We start from the raw sequence: 12459 nt of genomic DNA, 5'->3' as shown, positions 1-12459 counted from the left end.
TCACCTGTGGGACCTTATATGGACAGTGGTGTGTCTTTCCATATCATGTCCAATCAATTGAATTTACCACAGGTGGACTCCAATCAAGTTGTAGAAACATCTCAATGGAAACAGGATGCACCTGAGCTCAATTTCGAATTTCATAGCAAAGGGTCTGAATACTTATGTAAATAAGGTTTTTCTGTTTTTTATTTTTAATACATTTTCAAAAATGTCTAAAAACCTGTTTTTGCTTTGTCTTATGGGGTATTGTGTGTAGATTGCTGAGGATTTTTATTTATTTAATCAATTTTAGAATAAGGCTGTAACATAACAAAATGTGGAGTACTTTCCGAAGGGGTTGGGGGCCCCTGGAGGTCGGGGCCCCGGGGCACATGCCTTGCATTAGGTAATCCATCCCTGGCCTCCCCTGACATCACACCTTGGCTTTTGTCTGCAGTTGGTTGGTGTAGCCTTACCACTCAAATGCGCCCATTGTTTTCACCAGCCATGTGTGATTTACTTTGTAAGTCTGCAGTTTTAAAATAAATCAAGTACCTTTCTAACAATTTATTTCTCAGTTCCTCTTCTAAAGCCTTTTGGATGACATAGTATTGGCACAAGGCTCTTTTAAAATGGAATACCTTTACGTTAAGTGTTCTTCGTGATAATGAATCATCCTTGCGTCCAATTTCAGCATCATGGACAGATCCCATGTGTCAACAATTGACTACAAACAGCCTTTTGTGTTTCTACTTGATACCTGGGATCTGTCCATGGTGTTGAAATCGTAAGTGATGATGTTTCATTCCCACAAATTGTGATCCTAACGATTGGTTTTTAACTTTTATATTTATTTCATTTTTTGATTAATCTAATTATCTATTCATATTGTGCTAACTGTTTTAAATGCCTTTGGCTCTCATGAAACCATGTCAATGCATGAAATAGGCTGCCTGAAGTTAGTACAGTATTTGGATTGGACTGGATACATTGTTTCCCCCTTTGATTGGCTGGCAATATTGTAATGTCGTTTTTATTGTATTATTCTGTCGCCATTGGCTTTCGTTGCAATCTTCAAAGTGCTATTGGTTCCATTTTCTTGGTGTAAGATTAGCCATCATTGGTTAATTAATTGCACGGCACTAAACTCACATTCCGTTCCCAATTTCTCATAGCTTAGTTTAAAAACATCGACTTGTCTAGTCACTTGTGTGTACTGACTGATCCGCAAGAGCTGAATGTAGGCTATCTGTTCTACGAGACAAGAAAGATTATGAGCCTTTTTCCCTATGCTAGCCTATAGCCAAGTTACAGTAGCCTTGGCTATGTCCACAAAAATCGATAGAAAGGATATGACCAAGAAGAGGGCGTAATATGATCACCGGGTCTTGAATGCAGCAGCATCTTCAAGTAATAGCCTAAGCTAGCCTGCGATATTTGAAGAAAACTAAACCCCGCGATGTATAAGGATGCTTCAGGACCCATCCCACTGTAGTCGGAGCTGCAGTCGCTTGCCCCTTCATGCGCACGCCTTGAACATAAGGATAAACCCCGACATTTCTCCACTTCCCTACAAGCACGTTTGTGGTGCTGAAGTGAATCAGACACAACTGTTTCGCGAAATGTGAAGTTGTAATTTTGCGGGATCAGAATAAAACATTTTGACTGGTTCGTTTCCACTTGAGATTCTAGCACTGGGGACGTCAGTGTGCAACACTGAAAATACCGTTTGTGAAGTTGGACAACCAAGGTGAGAAATAACCGGAATATGTCATGTTTTTGCAAGCCTGCCTTGTTTTAAATTATATGCTCTGGTGTGATATGACTGCAGTATCCTTGAAACATAAAGGTAGGCTACCTGCTTAGACCAAAATATGCCTTTTGATAGCAAGAAAAATAACTAAATCTTGTCCAGATCAACATGTGGCACTCTGAAGATCCATAGACATTATTGTGATGAATAAAGCAGCAACTACTGAAAGGATCATGTGTAATAATTCACACTAATGGCATAAAAACATATTATTGTTAACATGGATGATAAATCCAATAAGTTGATTTTAGTTCCTATTTTAGCTGTTCTTTTTGTAATGATAGGCTATCAATATATATGTCCAGCTGGCAGCAACTCTTGCCACTTTAAAACTGGGGAAAATTTGAGAGGGGTCAGTATACTTTCTACCCAATATCGGACAAACGAAGACTTTTACACAGAACTGGAGGATGACAGCCCTCCGAAATTGCCGTCAAAATTCAACTTTACTGAACGAGACCTTCAGCGGCACGTGGATTTCAACATCAAAGGATACGATGTGATAGTGTTTTTACACATTCAAAAGACCGGGGGAACCACATTCGGAAGGCACTTAGTTAGGAATATTCGTTTGGAGCAACCATGCGACTGCAAGCCAGGGCAGAAGAAATGTACATGCCACCGACCAGGGAAAGAGGAGTCCTGGCTGTTCTCTCGGTTCTCTACGGGCTGGAGCTGTGGTTTGCATGCCGACTGGACAGAGCTCACCAACTGTGTACCTGTCATCATGGACAAGAAGGAAGCTCAAAAGAACAAAAGGTACAGTATAACATTATGTTCTCTCTCTCTCTCTCTCTCTCTCGCTCTCTCTGGGTGTGTGTGTGTGTGTGTGTGTGGAGAGAGGGAGGGAAAGCAGTAGGGCGAGAAATACCTTTACATTCATATTCACACTTTCCGTAGCATTGCCTTCTTGAAAAAGTGCTTCAACTTCTGTAATCACAGCATGGCCTACAGTTCAATGTACATTTAACTCTGAGACTATGAACTGTAATACAAAAAAGGCTTTTGAAGTTACCTGTAATACAAAACATGCTTCGTTTGCAATGGCAGGGTTGTGGGTTTGATTCCCACGGGGCCAGTATGAAAAATGAATGCACTCACTAACTGTAAGTCGCTCTGGATAAGAGCTTCTGCTAAATGACTAAAATGTAACAGGGAGTTGTTGGTGATGATTTACAGGTGTCAGAGATAGATCGACTGTGGACCAGTTAAAGTAGAGATTGCAAGTGCAGCTGGTGGAAATCTATCTCTCAGCACAGAGAGTGTGGATGGATGTGGATGGATGTGATAGAAACCTGAAATCACATAAAAACTTTGGTCATAGTGTTAAGTAAGGTCAGACAGAGTGGATTTTGTAAACCAATTAGGTGTTACCAATAACATGGGCATTCCTGCAACTAAAATGAACTGAACCATAAAATGGTGCCACTGCTAGGAATTGACGATGCATGCTATACGCTCAGAAGTGCTAAGTACGTGCTTTCTGTTTGATCTGCTCATGACTTTCCCTTGAAAACATCACAGGGTGCAAGGTAAGGAAGGGTGGGAAAAGTCACATGAAGTTCATCCATCTCAAGTGTGAAGAAGCTTCACTCTCCTGCACCGCTATGAAAAGATAGCATGGAAATTGATGTAGAACATAAGGGATGTATGTCTATGTTGGCCAGTCACATGGTTCACAGTCTCCCTGGAGGACAGAACGCAGCCCTGTTTTCTCAGAAACGTCTTCACCACCATTATCCACCACAGCTGTAGAAAACACACAAAAAATACAGTTTACTCTTAGGTATTTTCTACAGTTTAGCCAAGGACAGTGTTCGAACATATTGTATGAGGTGGCCAGTTTGAAATGTATACACCAATGAGAAACTCTCCGATTTTTTATAGGATTACAGGTGGCCTATTCAAGCGGACTATCTGAATGGCCAGTTTATGAGTTTATAGTGTGGGTTATACCCTTTTGTTTGGGATCTGCTTTTGTGCAAAGGCTCTCTACAGTCCTCATGTCAACCATGTAATCTCTAATCCATTATAGTCTCCTTTAAGAATTGTGTCTCCCCTGCTCACCGTCTGTAGCATGAATTGTAATGTGTCCATGCTGTTCATTTTCTTAAACATTATTTTTCACTGGACACTTTTTTCAAAGTATTTTTTGTCCTTCAATGATGATGATGCAAGGAATACAGTCACAGCAGTTACCATTCTCCCACTCTCCGTCTCTCTATCTTGTATATCCATTGTCCTCTCCCTGCCTACTGTTTACCTAGAAGCACCCTGTTACGCAGGCTACAAGCCTCTCTGCCTTTTTTTTCCTGCATCCTCTATTGTGAGAAAATAGGTCTGTCTTAAGCATGTCCCCATCTCTGTAAAAGCTCCTGTTGCTGTTGACCTTACTTTTATTTCCTGGTATTAAAGCCCGCTGCAAATAAATGTAGTCTAGACCAAATGCTACATAATCTCTGCAATCAAACCATGACATTTAGGAAGTAGGAAAGTGCAATTCAATATTGTGAGTTTTTAAGTGATCCATCTTTTCATGTATTCACAGATTTGCATACGATTGTGGCCCACTGTGCACACCAAGTCATTTCAACATGGATAATTGGGTAATGTTTGGTTGAGACATTGATTACAACCTATATTCAGCCACTCTAAAAGTTTTTTGAATTTCCAACGTGTTATCACTATGCTTTCAACCATCTAAAGCACAACCAAATTCCAATGGAAAAACAATGTCTGATTTTGGTTTAGTTGGCACCCAAACGTCTATCACTGCGCTTTCACTCATTTAAAAGCACAGCAAAGTTCAAATGGGAATACCATGTCAGATATTTTGGTTATTTATACAACAAATTAGAGTGTTATCACTGTGCTTTATCTAATAGCACAACCAAATGACTTGGATTGCAGTTGAGATTACATTATTAGTACATAGTGCAAGTGATCAATGCAGTTTGAGATTCTCCGCAGATTATTACAGCAATTGTGAAGATCTCCACAGACCTGTGACGACCTATGCATGCTATCTTGAACATGCACGCTTTATATGATTACATTAGAAGATATTTGTAGTCACAGTAACCTCAAAATGTGGCCATGGATGTGTTCGTATTTTAGGGTATAATGTTGCATTACAGGTGTAGGATCTTAATTTGAGCCAGTTTGCTACAGGAGGAAAATGATCCTGCAGAAACAGGAAATGTGAATTATTATGTGGATTATAATTAATGGACATCTTTGTAGCGGTTAATACATTTTCCGTAAGGGAAAATCAAGTCTGAAATTTCAAAGGGGAAATTAGAAACTGTTTTAAACCTCAAATACACTACAAATTATCCTGCAACAGGGTGATCAAATTAAGATCCTACACCTGTAGTTTGTAAGATAGCCTTAACTTTAGGCTATTTACTGTATTACAAAAGTAATATGGAATTGTGTTTGGTTGACAACGCAACCAAATATCAACATTTAAAGGAGATGTGTATACTGCTTAGATAGTTCCATCTGAGCCACTGGCTTAATCCCATTCTTTAACCTTTATTTTTGGTTGAGTTGGAGACTTGAATCCAACATATCATTTGAGAACTTGCCGACAAGTTAATAGGCAATTTATTGTATTACAAAAGTAATATTGACTTGTGTTTGGTTGACAACGCAACCAAATATCAACATTTGAAGGAGATGTATAGTTCCATCTGTTCCCTTGACTTAGTCTGGCTTTAATTCCAGTTTGTCTACATATTAATAATTGATATGTTGGATTCACGTCTCCATCTCAACCAAAAATCAAAGTTAAAGAATAGGACTGAATCAAATCAAATCCAACTTTAAATGCACTTTAAATAAAGTTTGATTTTATTTAGTCCTATACTTTAACTTAGATTTGGAATGACTTCGATAGAAACAGTGAATCTATTTAGTTTTTAAATGGAGATCTCTCAACAATCATTCTCAGGATAGCACATTAGTAATAGTCAGTGACAAATATCATAGAAAAGCAGGGATGGGCTTGGTTAAAACCCTGAATAGGAGACCAAAGGTTAGCTGTAGATAGATCAATTATCCAGTAGGAGGTGCTGCCCAGGCTATTGTTATTTTTCTGATAGTGGAAATGACGTTGAAGATCTGATGTTGTTTTAAAGGTACAAATTCAACATACAGTATTTTATACAAGGTTTGTCTATGTTGAAATCTGGTTACCATGATGACATAATCCTGTGGTTGAAATTTCACCCTCAAAACAACAGTTTACATTGATTACTTCTTTCAAATCCAATGTATTTTCTATGTACAGTTCATTCGGAAAGTGTTCAGACCCCTTGACTTTTTCCACATTTTGTTACGTTACAGCCTTATTAAAAAATGGATTAAATAATTTCCCCCCCTCATCAATCTACACTCAATACCCCATAATGACAAAACGAAAACAGGCTTTTATAAATGTTTGCAAATTCATTACAAATAAAAAAACAGAAATATCTTATTTACATAAGTAATCAGACCCTTCGCTATGAGACTCGAAATTGAGCTCAGGTTCATCCTGTTTCCATTGATCATCCTTGAGATGTTTCTGCAACTTGATTGTACTCCTGAGTGGCGCAGTGGTCTAAGGCACTGCATCGCAGTGCTAACTGTGCCACTAGAGATCCTGGTTCGAATCTAGGCTCTGTCGCAGCCGGCCGCGACCGGGAGACTCATGGGCGGCGCACAATTTGTCCAGGGTAGGGGAGGGAATGGCCAGCAGGGATGTAGCTCAGTTGATAGAGCATGGTGTTTGCAGGGTTGTGGGTTCAATTCCCACGGGGGGCCAGTATAAAAAAATATGTATTCACTAACTGTAAGTCGCTCTGGATAAGAGCGTCTGGTAAATGTAAAAATGATTGGAGTCCATTTATTGGTAAATTCAATTGATTGGACATGATTTAGAAAGGCACACACCGGTCTATTTAAGGTCACACAGTTGACAGTGCATTTAGAAATACAGTTCTTACCATTTAGAAATATTACAGGGAACAATTGACTGAAGGCAAACGGCAAAGAATTCATGATATGTATTATGAGCTCTATAATCCTCTGTCGATGTATTATTGAAATGTGCATCTGCAGTCTTCATCATAAAATAATTTGACATGATTGTGTTTACTTCATAACCGTGGCCCACTGAATGTCTGAACTTGTCTGAACTACCTCGAGGACGATGATGAATGTGATCCGTTATTTAAATGACAGCAGATATAATATACAGTACCAGTCAAAAGTTTGGACACACCTACTCATTCAAGGGTTTTTCTTTATTTTTACTATTTTCTACATTGTAGAATAATAGTAAAGACATCAAAACTATGACATAACACATATGGAATCATGTAGTAACCAAAAAAGTCTTAAACAAATCTAAATATATTTTATATTTGAGATTCTTCAAATAGCCACCCTTTGCCTTTATGACAGCTTTGCACACTCTTGGCATTCTCTCAACCAGCTTCACCTGGAATGCTTTTCCAACAGTCTTGAAGGAGTTCCCACATATGCTGAGCACTTGTTGGCTGCTTTTCCTTCACTTTGCGGTCCGACTCATCCCAAACCATCTCAATTGGGTTGAGGTCGGGGGATTGTGGAGGCCAGGTCATCTGATGCAGCACTCCATCACTCTCCTTCTTGTTGGGTCATTGTCCTGTTGAAAAACAAATGATAGTCCCACTAAGTTCAAACCAGATGGGATGGCGTATCGCTGCAGAATGCTGTGGTAGCCATGCTGGTTAAGTGTGCCTTGAATTCTAAATGAATTACAGACAGTGTCACCAGCAAAGCACCCCCACACCATAAGACCTCCTCCCCCATCCGTTCACACACACTACGTCTTACAAAGACACAGCGGTTGGAACCAAAAATCTCCAATTTGGACTCCAGACCAAAGGACAAATTTCCACCAGTCTAATGTCCATTGCTTGTATTTATTTTCCCAAGCAGGTCTCTTCTTCTTATTGGTGTCCTTTAAAAGTGGTTTCTTTGCAGCAATCGACCATGAAGGCCTGATTCACAAAGTCCCCTCTGAACAGTTGATGTTGAGATGTGTCTGTGACTTGAAGTCTGTGAAGCATTTATTTGGGCTGCAATTTCTGAGGCTGGTAACTCTAATAAACTTATCCTCTGCAGCAGAGGTACCTCTGGGTCTTCCATTCCTGTGGCGGTCCACATGAGAGCCTGTTTCATCATTTTGCGACTGCACTTGAAGAAACTTTCAAAGTTCTTGAAATGTTCTGTATTGACTGACCTTCATGTCTTGAAGTAATAATGGACTGTCGTTTCTCTTTGCTTATTTGAGCTGTTCTTGCCATAATATGGACTTGGTCTTTTACTAAATAGGGCTATTTTCTGTATACCTTGTCACAACACAACTGATTGGCTCAAACTCATTAATAAGGAAAGAAAGGCACACCTGTTAATTGAAATGCATTCCAGGTGACTACCTCATGAAGCTGGTTGAGAGAATGCCAAGAGTGTGCATAGCTGTCATCAAGGCAAAGAGTGGCTATTTGAAGAATCTCAAATATAAAATATATTTTGATTTGTTTAACACTTTTTTGGTTACTTCATGATTCTATATGTGTTATGTCATAGTTTTGATGTCTTCACTATTATTCTACAATGTAAAAAATTGTCAAAATAAACAAAAACCCTGGAATGAGTAGGTGTGTCCAAACGTTTGACTGGTAGTGTATAATAAATACTCAGTATCTGTATTTATAGTATACAGTGCTTCAGAAAGGATTCAGACCCCTTGACTTTTTCCACATTTGATTACTGTACAGCCTTATTCTTAAATGGATTAAATATGTATTTTTTCTGAGCAATCTAAACACAATACCCCATAATGACAAAGTGAAAACAGGATTTTAGATTTTTTTGCAAATGTATTAAAAATACCTTATTTACATAAGATTCAGACCCTTTGCTATGAAACTCGAAATTGAGCTCAGGTGCATCCTGTTTCCATTGATCATCCTTGAGATGTTTCTACAATTTCATTGGAGTCCACCTGTGGTAAATTCAATTGATTGGACATGATTTGGATAGGCACACACATGTCTATATAAGGTCCCACCATTGACAGTGCATGTCAGACCACAAACCAAGCCATGAGGTCGAAGGAAATGTCCGTAAAGCTCAGAGACAGGATTGTGTCGAAGCACAGATCTGGGGAAGGGTACCAAAAATTGTCTGCAGCATTGAAGATCCCCAAGAACACAGTGGCCTCCATCATTCTTAAATGGAAGAAGTTTGGAACCACCAAGACTCTTCCTAGAGCTGGCCGCCCGGCCAAACTGAGCAATCGAGGGAGAAGGGCTTTGGTCAGGGAGGTGACCAAGAACCCGATGGTCACTCTGACAGAGCTCCTGAGTTCCTCTGTGGAGATGGGAGAACCTTCCCAAAGGACAACCATCTCTGCAGCACTCCACCAATCAGGCCTTTATGGTAGAGTGGCCAGACGGAAGCCACTCCTCAGTAAAAGGCACATGACAGCCCGCTTGGTCTGATGAAACCAAGATTGAACTCTTTGGCCTGAATGCCAAGCGTCATGCCTGGAGGAAACCTGGCACCATCCCAAATACAGGTGTGCCAAGCTTGTAGCGTCATACCCAAGAAGACTCAATGCTGTAATCGCTGCCAAAGATGTTTCAACAAAGTACTGAGTAAATTGTCTGAATACCGTATCATCGTAGCGAGATAGCTGCAATCAAATGGACGTTGTTGTTGGCTAATCAGCCTCGAGCTAGCCGCGAGCCAGGCCCTTCTCCCGGCTATCTACCTCTGTCAACCGGACGGGACCTCCTAGTGTTGACACGGAGCCCCGCCGATCCAACACGACTGGTCTGCCGACGAAATTGTCTGATGCGATTACAACAGGTTTCCCATTACGACGTCGACCATGAAGATCCATCTGCTAGCCCCGGCCCGCTAGCACACGCTAGCCGTGGCCTCTTGCTCACCAGTGCTATAGCAGCCCCCGAACTACCTCCAAACTCTCCTATTGCTATTCAGCGGACCTTATGATAACTCGGCTATACAGCTGATGCCTGCTGGACTGTTCCTTTATACGGTACTGCATCCTGTTTATGTTTAGCCTCAGCCCAAACTTTGTCGCCATTACCAGCTGTTGTCTTAGCTCTCTCGAATAACACCTGTGATTGCTTTATGCCTCTCTCCCATGTCAATATGCCTTGCTTATTGCTGTTTCGGTTATTTCTTATTGTACTATTTCACTGTAGATTCCCCAGCCCAGCTCAACCTGCCATAGATAGCTCCTTTGTCCCACCCCCCATACACGTGGAGACCGACTCAATCGGTGCCTCCAGTGATGCTATCTCTTTCATCGTTACCCAACGCTTAGGTTTACCTCCACTGTACTCATATCCTTCCATATCCTTTTCTGTACATAATGCACTGAATCTATTCTACAACGCCCGGAAACCTGCCCCTTTTTTTCTCTGTACCCAACGCACTAGAAGACCAGTACTTAAAGCCTTTAGCCGTATCCTTATTCTACTCCTCCTCTGTTCCTCTGGTGATGTAGAGGTTAACCCAGGCCCTGTAGCCCCCAGTATCACTCCTACTCCCCAGGCGTTATCATTTGTTGACTTCTGTAACCGTAAAAGCATTGGTTTCTTGCACGTTAACATCCGAAGCCTCCTCCCTAAGTTTGAGTTATTCACTGCGTTAGCACACTCCGCCAACCCTGATGTCCTAGCAGTGTCTGAATCCTGGCTTAGGAAGGCCACCAAAAATTCAGAACTGTCCATCCCCAACTACAACATTTCCCGTCTCGATAGAACTGCCAAAGGGGGTGGGGTTGCAATCTACTGTAGAGATAGCCTGCAGAGCTCTATCGAAATTTGCATCCTGTAGCATTAACTCCAAAAAGTTTTGGGACACTGTAAAGTCCATGGAAAATAAGAGCACCTCCTCCCAACTGCCCACTGCACTGAGGCTAGGAAACACTGTCACCACCGATAAATCTACAATAATCGAGAATTTCAACAAGCATTTTGCTACGGCTGGCCATGCTTTCCACCTGGCTACCACTACCCCGGCCACCAGCTCTGCACCCTCCGCTGCAACTTGCCCATGCCCCCCCACCCCCCCGCTTCTCCTTCACACAAATTCAGACAGCTGATGTTCTGAAAGAGCTGAAAAATCTGGACCCCTACAAATCAGCTGAGCTAGACAATCTGGACCCTTTCTTTCTAAAATTAGCTGCCGAAATTGTCGCAACCCCTATTTCTAGCCTGTTCAACCTCTCTTTCGTAACGTCTGAGATCCCCAGAGATTGGAAAGCTGCCGCGGTCATCCCCCTCTTCAAAGGGGGTGACACTCTAGATCCAAACTGTTACAGACCTATATCCATCCTGCCCTGCATTTAGAAAGTATTTGAAAGCCAAGTTAACAAACAGATCACCGACCATTTCGAATCCCACCGTAACTTCTCCGCTATGCAATCCGGTTTCCGAGCTGGTCATGGGTGCACCTCAGCCACGCTCAAGGTCCTAAACGATATTATAACCGCGATCGATAAAAGACAGTACTGCGCAGCAGTCTTCATCGACCTGGCCAAGGCTTTCGACTCTGTCAACCACCGCATTCTTATTGGCAGACTAAATAGCCTTGGTTTTCAAATGACTGCCTCGCCTGGTTCACCAACTACTTCTCAGATAGAGTTCAATGTGTCAAATCGGAGGGCCTGTCGTCTGGACCTCTGGCCGTCTCTATGGGGGTGCCACAGGGTTCAATTCTTGGGCCGACTCTATTCTCTGTGAATATCAATGATGTCGCTCTTGCTGCTGGTGACTCTCAGATCCACCTCTACGCAGACGACACCATTTTGTATACATCTGGCCCTTCATTGGACACTGTGTTAACAATGTTTATGTTTTATGTTTTGTTTACCCCATATGTAACTCTGTGTTGTTTTTATCGCACTGCTTTGCTTTATCTTGGCCAGGTCACAGTTGTAAATGAGAACTTGTTCTCAACTGGCTTACCTGGTTAAATAAAGGTGAAATAAAAATAAAATAAACGTATGTAAATGTGATATTTCAGTTTTTTAGGTTTAATACATTTGCAAACATTTAAAAAAACCTGTTTTTGCTTTGTCATTAAGGCTTTAACGTAACAAAATGTGGAAAAAGTCAAGGGGTCTGAATACTTTCCGAATGCACTGTATCTAAAATGTGCTGTTGCAGCTTTTGGGTTTTGATTTACTCATATTGGTAGGCCTAACTGAGTTTAAATGGGAGAGGTTCAGTTGTGGAAAACAGTCAAGCACCATCCACAAGTTTCACAGAGTGATGTAAAATATATAGCCTTAGGAGAGAAAAATAAATGCACGTTTGCACATATAGATTGTCTAAGTAAATAAAAAGCCATCTGCTTTGTTACTGCCCACCAAAAGGTAGTTATCATAATGAGATGCAAACTGAATTCATCATTTAATGTTGCCACTCACAGGAGATTTACAGTCAATTATTAAATGAAGCAACCTGTTATTTGGCTGTTCTGACCACTTAGTCCATTGAATTCATCCATTCATTCATTCAACATTAGTTTAATTCTCTCTTTAGACTACAGTAGATTGTACCCAAGTAGCTCCTTGAACATTTAATGCC

The 12459-nt window shown here is 41.0% G+C and overlaps 1 protein-coding gene across 1 annotated transcript in view; it reads left to right on the top strand.

Annotated features, from left to right (window-relative positions):
* Nucleotides 1–1249: 1249 nt before the first annotated feature.
* Nucleotides 1250–12459, top strand: part of hs6st3b (heparan sulfate 6-O-sulfotransferase 3b) — a 126625-nt gene continuing 115415 nt past the window's right edge. Inside the window, exon 1 of the mRNA XM_041844229.1 lies at nt 1250–2554. Coding sequence (XP_041700163.1) covers nt 2016–2554 — 539 coding nt within the window. The 5' untranslated portion in view covers nt 1250–2015. The remainder of the gene's footprint in view (nt 2555–12459) is intronic.

Source organism: Coregonus clupeaformis, chromosome 23 (assembly GCF_020615455.1).
Source record: "Coregonus clupeaformis isolate EN_2021a chromosome 23, ASM2061545v1, whole genome shotgun sequence".
Lineage (NCBI taxonomy): Eukaryota > Metazoa > Chordata > Actinopteri > Salmoniformes > Salmonidae > Coregonus > Coregonus clupeaformis.
The sequence above is the reverse complement of the archived record's forward strand: the minus strand, read 5'-3'. Positions and strand labels throughout refer to the sequence as shown.